The 14,424-nt window shown below is 53.9% G+C and overlaps 6 protein-coding genes and 1 non-coding gene across 7 annotated transcripts; 3 read left to right on the top strand and 4 right to left on the bottom strand.

Moving 5' to 3' along the window:
- Positions 1–1,191: 1,191 nt before the first annotated feature.
- COL26b_003270 (uncharacterized protein) lies at positions 1,192–2,990 on the top strand (the record flags this gene model as incomplete). Its single annotated transcript, XM_053176170.1, has 4 exons — positions 1,192–1,254; positions 1,306–1,348; positions 1,434–2,348; positions 2,455–2,990. 4 exons carry the CDS (start codon positions 1,192–1,194, stop codon positions 2,988–2,990), a joined length of 1,557 nt encoding a protein of 518 aa, XP_053039791.1.
- A 382-nt stretch (positions 2,991–3,372) lies between these two features.
- Positions 3,373–6,345, bottom strand: COL26b_003271 (uncharacterized protein; the record flags this gene model as incomplete). The annotated part of the gene is made up of 6 exons (XM_053176171.1): positions 3,373–4,452; positions 4,502–4,719; positions 4,775–5,197; positions 5,243–5,350; positions 5,399–5,473; positions 6,219–6,345. 6 exons carry the CDS (start codon positions 6,343–6,345, stop codon positions 3,373–3,375), a joined length of 2,031 nt encoding a protein of 676 aa, XP_053039792.1.
- A 749-nt stretch (positions 6,346–7,094) lies between these two features.
- Positions 7,095–8,401, top strand: COL26b_003272 (uncharacterized protein; the record flags this gene model as incomplete). Its single annotated transcript, XM_053176172.1, has 3 exons — positions 7,095–7,117; positions 7,190–7,565; positions 7,646–8,401. 3 exons carry the CDS (start codon positions 7,095–7,097, stop codon positions 8,399–8,401), a joined length of 1,155 nt encoding a protein of 384 aa, XP_053039793.1.
- A 68-nt stretch (positions 8,402–8,469) lies between these two features.
- On the bottom strand, positions 8,470–8,541 carry COL26b_003273. Its single transcript has one exon. It is a non-coding gene; the product is annotated as a tRNA-Thr (tRNA).
- Positions 8,542–9,427: 886 nt separating this feature from the next.
- COL26b_003274 (uncharacterized protein) lies at positions 9,428–10,186 on the top strand (the record flags this gene model as incomplete). Its single annotated transcript, XM_053176173.1, has 1 exon — positions 9,428–10,186. The coding sequence occupies one exon, from the start codon at positions 9,428–9,430 to the stop codon at positions 10,184–10,186; it is 759 nt and encodes a 252-aa protein (XP_053039794.1).
- Positions 10,187–10,791: 605 nt separating this feature from the next.
- Positions 10,792–11,298, bottom strand: COL26b_003275 (uncharacterized protein; the record flags this gene model as incomplete). Its single annotated transcript, XM_053176174.1, has 1 exon — positions 10,792–11,298. The coding sequence occupies one exon, from the start codon at positions 11,296–11,298 to the stop codon at positions 10,792–10,794; it is 507 nt and encodes a 168-aa protein (XP_053039795.1).
- Positions 11,299–13,405: 2,107 nt separating this feature from the next.
- On the bottom strand, positions 13,406–14,218 carry COL26b_003276 (uncharacterized protein; the record flags this gene model as incomplete). Its single annotated transcript, XM_053176175.1, has 3 exons — positions 13,406–13,577; positions 13,634–13,916; positions 13,975–14,218. 3 exons carry the CDS (start codon positions 14,216–14,218, stop codon positions 13,406–13,408), a joined length of 699 nt encoding a protein of 232 aa, XP_053039796.1.
- Between the last annotated feature and the right edge of the window lie 206 nt (positions 14,219–14,424).

The raw sequence follows: 14,424 nt of genomic DNA on the forward strand, positions 1-14,424 counted from the left end.
TGGAACCATTTTGTGAATACTTCATTTGCCGTAGGGAGCATTAGCGTAGCCGACTGCATCGGGGACTCAGTGTCGAGAGTATTGGTGTGAGATTGAGGAACAGCTTCCAGCACGTCCTGGGTGACATCACCACTAACTTCGGCCAGATCTGGATCAGATGGATCAGATTCTAATTGGCCGTTGTCAGCTGACGGCAATGAGGCAGTAGTGCGTTCGATATTGAACGGCATGTTATGGCTACCCTGCACCAAATAATCTTCAACTCGTTCCAATCTCGCCTGCATAGCTTCTGTCGCGGAGATGATTACTATTTCGGCCTCAGGACCCAGTTATGCGAAAACCGTTTGGACTCACCAAGCTGCTGCTCCAATCGCGATACGTAGCCTGCTCGGAGTCCGGGCCGTTGCTGTCTCGACTTGTACACGCACTCGAAATCATGCTTTGAGCAAAGTCCACATCGTGGGCGTTGTCGATCGCAAGCGACCTTACGTTGGCGGCATACCAGGCATCTACGATGGGCCGAAATAACCGAGTCAGCAACATGACCAATTTTGAAGTTCAGGATTTCAGCGCAGCATACGCAAGCCTAGGTTCTCTCTGTGACGCCGAAGACATTTCGTGATGGCGGAACCGCGATGGCGGGAACCGTGTACCTGTAGTCCTGGGCCGTGTGCGGGCCGACGGAGGTTATATACCGAGGCCTCTACGACGAGATCGGCTGCTAGTTCATGTAATAGCGCCCCATTTAATTGTCAGTCACGCGACATAAATGGAGCATCGTAACATGGAACACTCCCGTCGGCCCCCGCCCCGGCTCCCGCCGCGCAAAGGGCCGTGTAACTCCGAGCCCAAGCTAACATCCGGCCATGTTCCGGCAATAATCAAGAAGCGTACTGCACGCTCGTCGTAGGCCAGAATCGCAGTCGAGTAGCCCGCACCTTACGGGCCGTGTCAACACCGCCGCGTACCATGACCAACCAATCAAACCAGGACTTCTATCCCCACGTTCACCCCAGAATCGCGAGATCTGGGGTATTTCCCGATGCCGCATCTGTATATTTGTATAAGCTTCTCCCCTCGACATGGAAATATTGAAGCTATCCACGTTTGCCGCCCTCGTGAAACAAGCAAAGGCATCTTATTATCGCCAACGGACTCAGCAAAGACACGTTCTCGACCGTCACTGACAACATGGCGAACCGATACTTCGGGTGCCGTGGGACTTCTCTCCTCGTCTGGCTGACCGTGTGCTATGTGCGTGAAATCCCCTTCCTGCTCGGTATACCCTGCTAACGCCAACCCTAGGTCTCCTCTATGGCGCTGTTCGGCTACGATCAGGCAGTTTTCAGTAAGTTCCAGCCGCATGTCAACCTCTCAGCATCGTCCGTCATGGAATAATGACTTCTAACGCGTACCCTTCCTTTTGATTTTAGGTGGAATTATTGTGTCGAAAGACTTCCTGAAGACGATGAACAACCCCGATGCCAATCTGCAAGGAACAATCACATCCTTGTACAACGTCGGATGTTTCTTCGGCGCTCTGTCAGGTTCATGGATCGGCTCTTCCTTGGGACGTAAGCGATCAGTCATTCTGGGCACGACGGTCTTGGTCATCGGGGCCATCTTGCAAATGACAGCCTTCAGCGTACCCCACATGATCGTCGGCCGCCTTGTCGCCGGCCTTGGAAACGGTCTGAATACCGCAACAGCTCCCGTCTGGCAGAGTGAGACTACCCAGGCCAAATGGCGAGGCAAGCTTGTGGTGCTAGGTCTGGTGGTCAACGTTGCCGGCTTCTCTCTGGCTAATTGGGTCACCTTTGGCTTTTCCTACCTGGAGGGCAGCATCTCTTGGCGCCTCCCTCTCGCCCTCAAGCTGATCTTCTGCCTCGTTATCCTCTGTACCGCCCCTTGGCTGCCCGAGTCTCCCCGATGGCTCATCTCGAAGAATCGCATCCAAGAAGCCGACGTCATCCTCGCCGATCTGAAGGGGGAAACCAACGTTTCGAATCCCGCTGTGCTGGCCGAGCGGAACGAGATCGTTCGCGCGTACAAGCAGGAAACAGAAAACGCCATGACCTGGTCTCAGCTGTTCCGAGGAGCATCAGAGAAGGGTGGATCTGGAGCGTTGCGCCGTTTTCTTCTTGGGCTGGGCACCCAGCTCATTGTCCAGCTGTCCGGTATCAACGCCACGTCTTACTATCTCCCAACGGTCTTGATCGAGTCCGTTGGGTTGGAAGAGAAGCTTGCCCGTCTCCTGACTGCCGCCAACTCTGTTCACTACATATTCTTCTCATACTTGGGGATGATGCTGATTGACAAGTGGGGTCGTCGGGGAGCTATGATCTATGGTCAGTGGTGCATCAATAGTACATGCGATCAAGACGATTGGAATTGCTAATTTTGGGTGTGATATAGGAACTTCGGGTTGTTTGGTATGCTACATCATTCTCACAGTTCTCATCAGGACTGGTCAATACGCGACGGACGAGGGCCTGAAATATCGCGTAGGCGCTGCCTCGGTCTCGATGATCTTTCTGTTCTACGCCATTTTCGGTGCCGGGTGGCAAGGTACTGCATGGCTCTACAACACCGAAATCAACTCACTGGCCATGCGAATGAAGGGCGCCTCGGCCAGTGTGGCTGCACAATGGGCGATCAACTACATGGTCGTTCAGATTACCCCCATTGGCATCCAAAACCTGGGCTGGAGGTTCTATCTCATTTGGGTGTTCATGCAGTTCTTCTCTGTTCCCATTCTGTATGTTTTCTACCCGGAAACTGCGAATAGGAGGCTCGAAGATATCGACATTGTCTTCGAAGAGGGCCTGAGGACGTGGGTGTTTTTGGACAAAGAGGCTACGCAAGTTGCGCGACCACACCGCTTCGTCGTTATGGAGGAGGAGGAAGTTGCCGATGCTGCCAATGACATCAAGGCCAAGGTAAATAGCCCTGAGTTCGAGCAGGTTGATCATCCGATTCAATCCAAATAGGGTGACAACTGTAGCAAGACATTATTGACGTCAGCGTTCTTTTGGCAATGACTATGCCTGACGACGAAGAATTAGCTAGGAATGCATGTGTTTGAGCTTTTGCTTTTAGAGATTCTGGCTTCACGTAACACCATATCCTTTCTCTCAGCGAGACCCGCAATCATCAATGACAGCACACGACCGTGAAGGGGACGGTTAGTGAAAAGTTGATAGGCACTTTTCTCGACAAATGAAGCACTTAAACAAGCTAAATGTGAAGAGGTTCTGGGAAAGCTATAGGCCTCTACCTAGTGGCGTTAGACAACCCGACAACTCGTGCGTTCGGCCCATGTGGGGTACTGCCGGCACGGAGCCGAGCGCCGACCGGCGTAACTCAGGCCAGCTACCGGCCCGTAGGACTAAGCCTCCCACGACCATCCTCGTACCCCTGACCCCCAGACCCAAGCGTTGGACTAACCGGCGACTGGGTGGCATCACTTCCCATCTCAACAGACCCGCCGTACCTCGGACTGCTAGGCATCTCGCTCACACTGTTTGGCACTTCAAGCTCCGCAGCTTGCACCCCCGGAGACGCAGTCGGCGACGTTGCGAACCCGGGCTTCGGCTCAGGGGATAAGTAGGGCGTATATCCCGGTAACTCCGAGAAAGCGGCGCTCTGTCTTGAGTTCTCGGCAGCTGCTAGCTCTGTTGCTGCCTTTCTCTTCTTCCTCCGACGCAGGATGACGGCGAAGATGCCTGTGCCGACGAGGGCGATGGCTCCGAGGACGCCGCCGACTACCCCGCCGACGATAGCACCCTTAGAGGGTCCGCTCGGAGAAGAAGTTGGCTCGGGAGTGGTATTATTCGTGGCAGCAGTGGGCTGCACGACGAGGGTGTATGTCGGGGTGTACGCCGGTCTCTTGAGTGACGGGTCAAAGACATACTGCAGATAGACATCACTCCACGCACGAGGCTTCGTGACATACGCTCCCCCCGATGCCGTGCCCCCAATGGCGTCAACGACTTGCGACGGCACTGGCGCCAACCTCTTCGCAGCCTCAGTGTCGTAGCTCCCCGTGTAATTGAGCGAGACCAGGGAGAAGATCTCTGCAGGCATGTGCTCCGAGCACGTCTGGACATTCCCGCCGCTGCCGTCGCTCTTGGTTTGCATCCCGCCCACGATCAAGAGATTCTCGCCGACGGCGTGGCACGTGTGCCCGTACATGCCGTCGGCGCGGGTGTGCACGAGGATCCACTGGAACGTCGGCAGGGTGAGGACCCAGATCTCCTCGGAGGTAATATAGGTTGCGTAATTCTCGACGCCGGCGATCATATAGATGTTCCACGATGAGGAGTCCTTGGCGGGGACGAGGACGGCACAGATGTCGGAGCGGCCGGTGGGCATGTCCGGGAGGCCGAAGGTCTCTTGGCGGAACCAGAAGCCTGTTTCGATGTCGTAGATGTCGACGAAGGATTGGTTGATCTGGGTGTTGTTAGGAGGTGACTAGGGATATTGAAGGAGGGGGACTTACGTTGATGTTTCCTGATGCTGCATCATCTATCCGGATGCCGAACTCCGTTTCGTCTCGGGTTGTTTGCCCGCCGATGTTGACGATGATACCCTTTTCTCCAACGGGGACGTGGACCATCGCACCGTTCATGCGTGGCCCAACATACGTCGGAACGGAGATGTTCGTCAGCTTGGGCTGGGACTTGTCTGCTGTGTCAAGTTCGAGCATTCCTTCGAGAACTATATTTGATGATTGTTAGCAACTGGTTCCCATTATGAGCTTCTATGCACTTACAGCGAAAGTCCATGGAGGGTGTATACTGGCTGTTCGCAGGACTGCTCCTTCGCTGCGTGTACCCCTCAAAGATATAACTCCGATTCAACGTCGGCGCGTCGCAAAACGCCGCAGCACCTGGCCGGTCGACAATCTGGTCGTTGTTGGATACCTCAAAGTCCGTCGACTTGGCCCATCGCTCTGTGTCGATATCGAACTCCCAAATAGCCGGTTCAGGGAAGTCGTCGATATATGCCGGGTTCTCATTGTTATTGGACGACCACCAACCCCCTAGCTGGTACACCTTCCTAGTCGTCTGTGAGTACCACATCGCATGCTCGATCAGACCATTCGGGACGTCCGGCGCCTTCCAGATGGAGCTGTATGGCCCGGTCTCCTGGTTCGTGAAGTTCTTTGACAAGTCTAGGACGAGGAGCTGCGTGTCTGTGTTGTGTCAGTCATGCTACAGTGAGCTAATGGGGGACTTACGCATTCCAGACGTGAAGGCGCCAGCTTGAGTATTGAAGAAGGTGTTATTGCCCTTCGGCACATACGTATTTCCTCCATCAATGTAAATCTTCCCATCGGCGTAAACACCTAGCGAGACTTAGACTCAGAGACATGAAGCGTCATCGAACCACTCACTAGCATGGCGAAATATCCTGCAGAAGTGCTGTGACAGATCAAAGGCAGTGCTGTTGATGCCAGCCGCAGGAACGGCTGTAGGCGCAGCAAACACAGACGTGCTACTCGCACCACCAGAGACCACCGCTGAGCTCACAGCCTGCCTCGCATCTAGCGACGCAAAGACCGATCCAGAAATGGCCGCAAGAAGCGGCCAAAGTGAGACAAATCTCATAACGGCGGTTCAATCAGATAAGAAGAGATGACGACCAGGTCAAGAAGACGGCCTGGATGGGGCGGGCATCGACGGGTATTTGCAGGACTCAACCCCCGGGGAGGCGTCGCTGACAGCAAACATCCCCCCGGTTACCCAGCAGGACGGTCGAGAAGGCTCTCACACTCGCCAAGCATCATCAGCGGAAGTCTCACATGGGGGAACCAAATCGCGCAGAGAACCGCAGCCTGGGGCTCGCACACGTCGCTGCAGTGGCGGGCGACGCAAAAGCCTCAACATGCCCGTTTCGGCCGGTCTGGCCGACGATCGAATCAGGACAGCATGGGCGGGCGCGGGAGCTAGGGTGCTTCCATTGGACCTTGTCGATGAAGGAGGGTGAGGGGATCGTGATTCTTATTTGTCTGGGTGAGGATAAGCATCACCCCAACATGCAAGGGAGACTAGACGGAGCCTGCTTGTGGCAGTCGCACTGCTGACGGGCTTGCGGCCGTGGGAGACACACAGGTGAGGAGATGGGGGCCGCGATGGCTGCTGTGTTTCTTGATGAGAGGTGGAAACACATTGTTCGTGAGATGAATGGAAGGGTGTACGAGCCAGGCTCTGGACCTTGGTCCGGATGCTTGATCGTCAATGTTTGCTCGAGGACCGTCGGGTCTGCGGTCCTCATTTGGATCTTGGCGGGCTTATCTTCAGGCAGGGCGTCACGGTGGCTTGTCCACTTGGGGCAGAACATGATAAAGAGAAGCAGACACCCACTCCCATCATCTAGTCTCTAAACCACGAGGCTCTCATGACATCTCATATTTGAGGCTCTTTACTCCTTCAAAGGAAGTTGAAGATGGCAGAGTTGAAGAATCACGGGCCAAAGCCATCCCCTGCTCTGCACGTGGCCCCCACTCCCGCTCCCCTCGTTTGCCATGCAACCGCAACTCCCACCTCCCGCTAAACAAGCGCTACCAAGGATCCCCCGCCTGCTCCTCCAACAGCCCTTCCCCGCAGCACTCAGCACTCATCAGCAATGAGCCTTCAAATAGAAGAAGCATTGTGTTGGCTGGTAGGAGCGGTATCAGCCAGGAGGTGGTGGGGGATTGGCTGGTCCAACCCCCGCGTGCACCGCCTGAGTCGGGCCCGTACAGCCGCGACGCGCCAATCAGCAGCGGCGCAGGATGATGCCACAGCAATCCGTCTTGCGCTGGCGTTCTGAAACTTGCTCACCTCCATGCCGTTTTGGGATTCGGAGGCTGGTCACAGGGCTGTTGCTTGTGTTCATGTGCTACGCGGCCCATCTTGATAAAGCTCTCTGTCCTTGTGAAGAAGACGTCGAGGAGCTGATAAAGGAGCTGTCTGTTCCCTCATAATTCTAGAAGGTCCTTCATCTTTCATCTCATCGTGTCGTGTGCCGTTCAAACTCAATTCGAAGCTTCAACATCACCTCATAGACGATCATCAACAGGGCCGGTTCCCATAGTAATCACCGCCAAAATGCCGGCCATCTTTGCTGACCAGTTCGTCGCCCCTGTCGCATACATATGTGCTTCTCGAGACATTCATAATTCATACTCACATTCTGATAACAGAGTTCTTCCCGTCGGGAACGAGCAGAAGATCAAGCTCGACGCTTCGATCAAGGACCAAGAAATCGCACAGCGCAAGGTCCCCAGCACCGCCGACTGCGCAACCCACCTCAGACTCCTCGACACATTCGTCGCGCTCCGCAGAAGCGTCGAGCTGCTCGCCGATGAAGCAGACCTCACCGCCGCGCAAGGCTGGGATCTGTACTGCAGACGCGCCGTCTCTCGCTTCGAGAAATGGTCCACCAGCACGCAGAGGGGGCAGCCTCCCGTCGACGTCTTGATGGCGTGGCACGCCCTCATGCTGCACCCTAAGGCGTACGCCAGGTTTATCGAACTTGGCGGCAGTCTCGGCCTAGACGGTCTGGACTGGACTGAAGTCGTAAGTTCAAGCATTTGCACAATTCCTGACTCGAGGCCGCGAGTCGCTTCAAGCTTCATCTGTGCTGACAACTGACACAGTCGAACGCGGTCGACATCGACATCACCTTGTCCGGATTCCTCGATTCGATCGAGGCCGACGGAACCCTCGAGTCTCTCGTCGCCGAGGGCCGTCAATCCACCGGCATCTTCAACCTCAAGAACCCAGCCGGCACGGTCCTCTTCTCATACGACCTCTCCGCGGCGATTAACCGCCAATTCGACTTTTCCACAAAGATGTCCCGCTACGCCTGGCTGCGTTCGCCCACCGCGGAGGCCACCCTCGCACAGTCCGTCGAGCGTTACCGCAACTTCTTCCACCTCATCGGCGCCCACCCCGGCACGGTGATGGTCCCGACCCTGGACATCGACCTGGTCTGGCACACCCACCAGCTCGCGCCGCTGCGGTACCGCGCCTACTCCAAGAAGATGGCCAGCCGCCTCATCGACCACGACGACGAGATCAGCGCGGACAGGCTGCAGGAGCTGTCAACGGACATGCAGGGTCTGTGGCGCGAGGAGTTTGGCACAGAGTACCACGCCTGTCTCTGCTGGACCTGCGAAGCGGGCAGGGCCCACGTTAGTGTCGACGCTGTTGAGAGCAGGTTGCGTGATGAGGAGAGGCAACGCGAGCTGCTTCCCCTGGCAGACCTTGCCTTCCCTCGCTGTGCGGACTGCGGCAACCATCCCACATCGTGCTGTCCCCCGAGTGATGGTGCTGAGTGCGGAAGCGGCTGCGGCGGAGGGTGCGGTGGTGGTTGTGGAGGCGGTTGTGGAAGCTGTGGTGCCATGAAATAAGTCGGAAGAGTCTTGAAGCATACAAGCAAGATATATCAAGAGGCAAAACAAGCAAAAAGATATCGAGTTGCCTCGTGCCTGAATCGAACAGGCGATCTCCTCATTACTAGTGAGGCGCTGTACCACTAAGCCAACGAGGCATTTGATGATTGTTGAAGACGTCGGTGAAATCTGTCTACTTGAAGCGTCTCGAAGCGAGATTTTGTGGGTGAAGGGGTTGATGTTGACCCACATCATGTCTTTGCCTCCGTGCGTCTGCCGAACAACCCATGTTTAATCCACGTTTAATGTTCCTTTCTTTTTTCCCGCTGAAAATGGGCAGCCGCGGAAACACCTGACTCGTTTTCGCATTACGGGAACGCCAAATTGAAAACCCATGGGATCCCCTTGCCAGATGGCCAGCCTTCCAAGACTTTTCACTCTCTTTGAGTTTTTCTAGCGACATTCGATCTCCGTTTCATCAACACAGCAATGCCCACCGGCCAATAGGGGTGCCACGAATGGTCAGCGGACGGCGCGGCGAGTGCTGCAAAGCTCCGAGAAAAAGGGATGAACTCCGTGTTAGCATAAGTAATTATAGATGAGAGGTGGGATCGTGGGTGCCGCTAGGCGTGGTCTGCGCAGGACAACCCGGTTACCCGGCCTCCTCGGGGACCACGTAAGGCGCGGCAGCGGGGCCGGCCCTATCGGGCTCACCGTTTTCTCGGTCCCACCCGGTGGCCGATGCCTCGGATGTTCTTCTTCAGCCCCTTTGCCCCCCTTCCGCCAAGGACTGATATATCCTCTTTTGTTGTGGGCGGCCTTAGATCGTTCGATATGTTGATGCAGCAACAAGTCTTATAAAATCTATATTGCGGCCTCGACCAACGACAGTCCCTCCTTTTCGGATTACCACTTACACCAAGTACATCACTTTCGTTCATCACCAGGCACAGTAAGCCACCACTCTCGTTGACGTGCTTTACACATCACACACACACTCTTTTCTCCATCCGACCCTCCTATCCCCCCCAAACCGCTGAAAACATGCGTGCCTCAGTCATGGTCGCCGCCGCAGCTTGCGCCGCTTCAACCAGCGCCTTCGCGGTCCCCCGCGACGAGGACCCCAACTTCGCCTGGCAGGCCCCCGATGCGACGGCCAAGCGCTCGCCGTGCCCCATGCTCAACTCCCTCGCCAACCACGGCTACCTCCCGCGCGACGGCAACGCCATCAGCATGGACAACCTCATCTCCGGCCTCGGCAAGGCCCTCAACTTCAACGAGTCCCTCGTCCGCACCCTCGGCACGCCCGCCTTCGCCACCTCCACCACCGGCGACGCCAACACCTTCAACCTCGACGACATCGCCAAGCACAACGTCATCGAGCACGACGGCAGCCTGTCGCGCGCCGACTTCGCCGTCACGGGCGACGCAAAGACCTTCAACCAGTCCGTCTTTGACGAGACGTACGGATACCTGACTGAGGGCGCGGCCGCGACGGAGGAGAAGGTCAACGTGGCGACGATGGCGACGGCGCGCAGCAAGAGGATCGCGACGGCCCAGGCGACGAACCCGAGCTTCAACTTGACTAGCAGCCAAGTCACCGTCTCGTTGGGAGAGTCTGCGGTTATCCTTGGTACGCTGGGTGGAAGCTTCTCCGAGCCTGCTGCGCCGTTGGAGTGGATGAAGATTGTTTTCGAGGAGGAGCGTCTGCCGTTCAAGGAGGGCTTCAACACCAGCACTGAGGTTATTACCACCGCTCAGGTCCTGGGGCTGTCGCAGCTCATTGCTACCAGCAGCACCTAAGTTGGTGGAGGCTACGTTGGGTTCCTTGATGTGTAGATGAATAAAGAAAAAGAAAGTTTACGGCAATTCTTCGTCATTCCAATTGTTGACCTTCAATGCATAGGTGACGGTGCAAATTAAACACTCGAGACAGGCTTTGGTTCCATAATTATTAGGTTGCTCGAAGGGATAGGGTAGTAGCCACGGGAAGCTTGGCCCTGCAACTCCAAAATAAGCATGCGTTTGGAAAGAGGATACAGATGATTTGGGCCAATTACGTATTGCATCCCTGTCGCTGGAGATCAGCGAAGGGTCATATCCTGAGGTGTGTAAAGAATAGACTTTAATTCGAAATACAAATCGTGCTATGCCATGCCGACTCCGGAATAACGCCTCAACCTTGAGAGCAAGATCATCTCGTCATATGCTCAAATTCCAAATGACCATGAGTCCCTCCCTGCAATTCTGCTGTCATGATTCCGACTCGATGATCCCAACGGCGTCAACACCCAGCCATACTGGTCCCGCCCGTATGCAGCCACCACCGGCGTTGCTTTCCATGCCATGAATTACCTTCCACCACCCTTTTACAGAAGTCGATCCATGGCGACCTCTACGGCATGAACCTAAACCATATCCCAAGCACCTTCCGATCCATAGCCCTCGAATCCGCTATCAGAAGCAGAGAGATCGCCGCCCTTAGCAGGCTCATCAATGTCCATGGCGTCGAGGTCCTCATCATTCTCGTTGACAAGCGTCTCTGAAGGTGACAAGGGTTCCGTGGGCGTAGAAGCTTGTGCCATGATCGAATTGTGGGGGAAATTCGAGTTGTTGACGGTGTGTCTTTGATCCCCAAGGTAACGCTCAGACCGAAGCTGGGCGTTCTGCTCTTCCAGGTCCTGTTTCTCTTGGATAAGGGCCATAATGAAGGAGTCCTTGGTGGCGTTGCTGTGTTTGAGCCTGTCGTTCTCGTTCTGAAGCTTGATGATTTGCTCCTGATCGACCTCTTTAAGCTGCGCCAAGTCGTGGTTCTCGGTAGACAGATGACAGGCCTCAGCCTGGAGCCGACAGATCTCGATCTGGTTGATCTCATCCATGCTGGCGGAGAAAGAGGATTGGTCAAGGGTGTCCATGATGGAAGATGGACTAGAAGGAACCGAAGAGAGAGTGTTTTGATGGACAAGGGAGGACCAGCCGCCTTGATTGTTGACAAAGGTTGAGGGAAGGCTTTGAAACCCGAGAATGGGTTGTGGATGTGATGCTTTGGTACTGCTTTTTTTGTGAGCAGATGGAGAGGTTTCTTTTATAGTAAAAAAGGGGGTGGTGATGAGCACTGATTGCACACGACAGACTGGAAGTGGGAGCGTGGTACGCCTTCCCCGTTCAAGAAGCCCCAACTGGTCGCAATGATTCCTAGGAGAGGAAGATGGAAAGATAAAGAACACTCACTGCTTGTTGTTTTCAAGCGGCGGGCACAACTTCATGAGGTTGTGTTCCTCAGTTGTATGAAGTTGGGGATTCTGATGAATCTCAAAGTCAGCGGAACATATTCCGAACTAAAATTGTTTCAGTTGTAGGTGTTGTTAGGTTGAAAAGTCTTGTTTAGTTTGCTTCAGAGGCTCTAAGCTGTGAGTGGTCGTAAGGGGGAGGGACAGAGTAGCAGAGGTAGACGGCTTCAACAGCCTTAAGTATAGTCCAGGACTTGGTAAGAGCGGCAATTTGGACGCTCCTCCCCTCCTATCCACATTCAGATGACAAGATGGGTGGTGAGGTTCTGGGAGTCATGTGAAGCGAGTGGTACCCAGATTGATATGGGATGAGAATTTAGAGGGTAGATAGAGGGTAGTCAGGAGACCTTTCCTACCCGGGGACGTTGGAAAAAGGAAGGTGGAAGAATTCGGACCTACCTGAAGCTTAGTCATTGTTGGAAACGTTGAATGATGAATGAAAATAGTTTTGGTGAGATGGAAACCTCATCGGTAGGGCAGCCTATATTTATACCCAGACGAGATCACTTGTTCTTCATCGAAAAGACATCTGAATACGGGAATCAAGAATCAATTCCTGCAAACAGGAACAAGATATTCGAAACCCAGAATTGAATTCTAGATGTGCATGCACCTCGGCGCTGCACCAACTGCGCCTCTAAGCTTGGCATAATCCACGAGGGGGCGTGTAGGGTAGCAATGGAATATGATCCGGGTTGTGTCTGGTCTCAGCAAATAATCGACAGAACTTCGATCAAAAGTTAATCAAAAATCAATGACTTGACTTCACTGTAATGTATGTTCCGGCAGAACTATGGCGATGTACAAGTATTTGACGACATTTTAAAAGAAAAACCTTGGTTGCCTTCTCATCGATATGGCGTGCGAAAAAGACGGGGAAGGGATTGAGGGGTTTGTGAGCTATGAGAGGGGACAATAAGACTGCATGAGGAGAAGAAAGGGCAGAGAGGGAGGAAGGGAGAAGGGGGCAGAGAAAGGAAGGGAAGGGGGGACGGAGGGCAGAGGAGAAGGAAGACGGCGAAAGAAGCACAGCGAACTGGAATCGGATTCCAGATAGCTTTTCACAAGCCTGGAATTGAGAATTTTCCAGCGGCGGCTAATGGTTGTTGGCGACTCGCTCTGTGTTCAAGGCCTGTTGGAGCCTGACAGGGGACTGACAAACATCCAACGGCTAAAGACATTCATTACATAGCTGTGGCTGTGGCCAATGCTGGAGACAAGCCGTAGGTCTTCCGTCAGTTCTGTCTAAATTATGACGCGCGGCGTGACTTCGTTCGAATAGTCTTGAATGTACTCTCTTGTCGATTCATTGATCACCACTTCCTCCCCTAATTTTGAAAAGGCTGAAGCGCAACCAACGTCAATGTCATCTTATGTGCCCAGAGGCATTGTGGAATTTTCCCCTGCCTCTTCTCTTTGTAGAGAACCACTGGGACTCTACAACCCAATATTGAATGAAGCATTTCTCTATCTTTAAGCTACGCCTTCCAGCTCGTTGCCTCAATAACTCAATCTTGCCATATAGGATGAGCAATCCGAAACATGTATCGCAATCTAGAAGTCCGAACATTGAAGAGACGAAGTGGTGTGACAAGTGAGGGAGGGCGAAGGACTATATAATACCCAACAGCATATTTGTACTTATGGTAGAGCGTCTGAACCCACCAAAGTTAAGCTGTCTAATAATGAGAAATACACTGATGAAAGAAAGGTGGCCGGCGCATACAATACGCTATAGTCGATAGGGTCCAAAATCCTTATATCCAATGCCCTTAACAAAGGTCTGCAACCATGGGCCCTGCGTCTTCGCCTCCGCCAGCTCCACGAAGATTTCAGAGTGCGCCTCTCCATCAATCTTAAAGGCTGCCGAGCCGTCCGCTTTCCGTTCATCAACATAATAAAATCTGCAATCTCTTAGTCACATCCACACAGACAGTAAAGCAAGGTGGTGAGGGCACACTTAAATCCCTTCTCTTTATATTCAGCAGCAGCAGCCATCATCATGTGCGCAGACGCCGATTTACCAGCGCCTGACTCTAAGAACTGCGGGAGGGCTGTAACGTTAAGGATATTCCCCGTAAAGAAGAATGTTCTTGGAGCATTGACAGGCAGGTCCGCGAAGCCGAGAACGGCCTGTTGGGCTGCGACAAAGACACTGGTGTTGTTGACGGTCATGTCTCGCTGGAAAGAATCTAACGATACAGCAAAGGGGTCGCCTGGGGGAGAGAATGTAGCGGCGCCGGCTGTGAAACCTTAGCAGGGCATTCAGCTAGAGTCTGGTCCTTTGGTGCTAAGACGTACCGTTGTAGATGACTACGCTTGGGATCCCCAGCTCTTTTTTGACCTTTCCAAAGGCTCTAACGACATCCTCGGGGTTGGCGAAGTCGCTTTTGATGTTGAGTTGCTCGTCTGTGCTGTCTGCCTCGTCTAGCGACCGGGCTGCGATGGCAACCTTGTAGCCTTTTGAGGCAAAGGCCTTGGCAGCTGGTATGCCTACCTTGGGCCCGGCGCCGAGGATAAGAACGACAGGGGACTTTTCGGGCATGATTGGAGATGTGAGAGAGAAGTCTGACGGTGTGCAGTAGAATAAGAAAGCAAGAAGCAAGAAAGCAAGACGCCTGTGTCTATTCTATATACGTTCATTTCTGATTGAGACAAAGATCGGGACTGGGGGTTGAAATGCGCAATTGGTAATCGTTCAAGTGATTCAAGGCGGCGCTTCTTGTGCTGGTAGCGTTTGTAAGCATGCAG

Source organism: Colletotrichum chrysophilum (assembly GCF_026319265.1).
Source record: "Colletotrichum chrysophilum strain AFK26 chromosome Unknown scaffold_18, whole genome shotgun sequence".
Classification (NCBI taxonomy): Eukaryota; Fungi; Ascomycota; class Sordariomycetes; order Glomerellales; family Glomerellaceae; genus Colletotrichum; species Colletotrichum chrysophilum.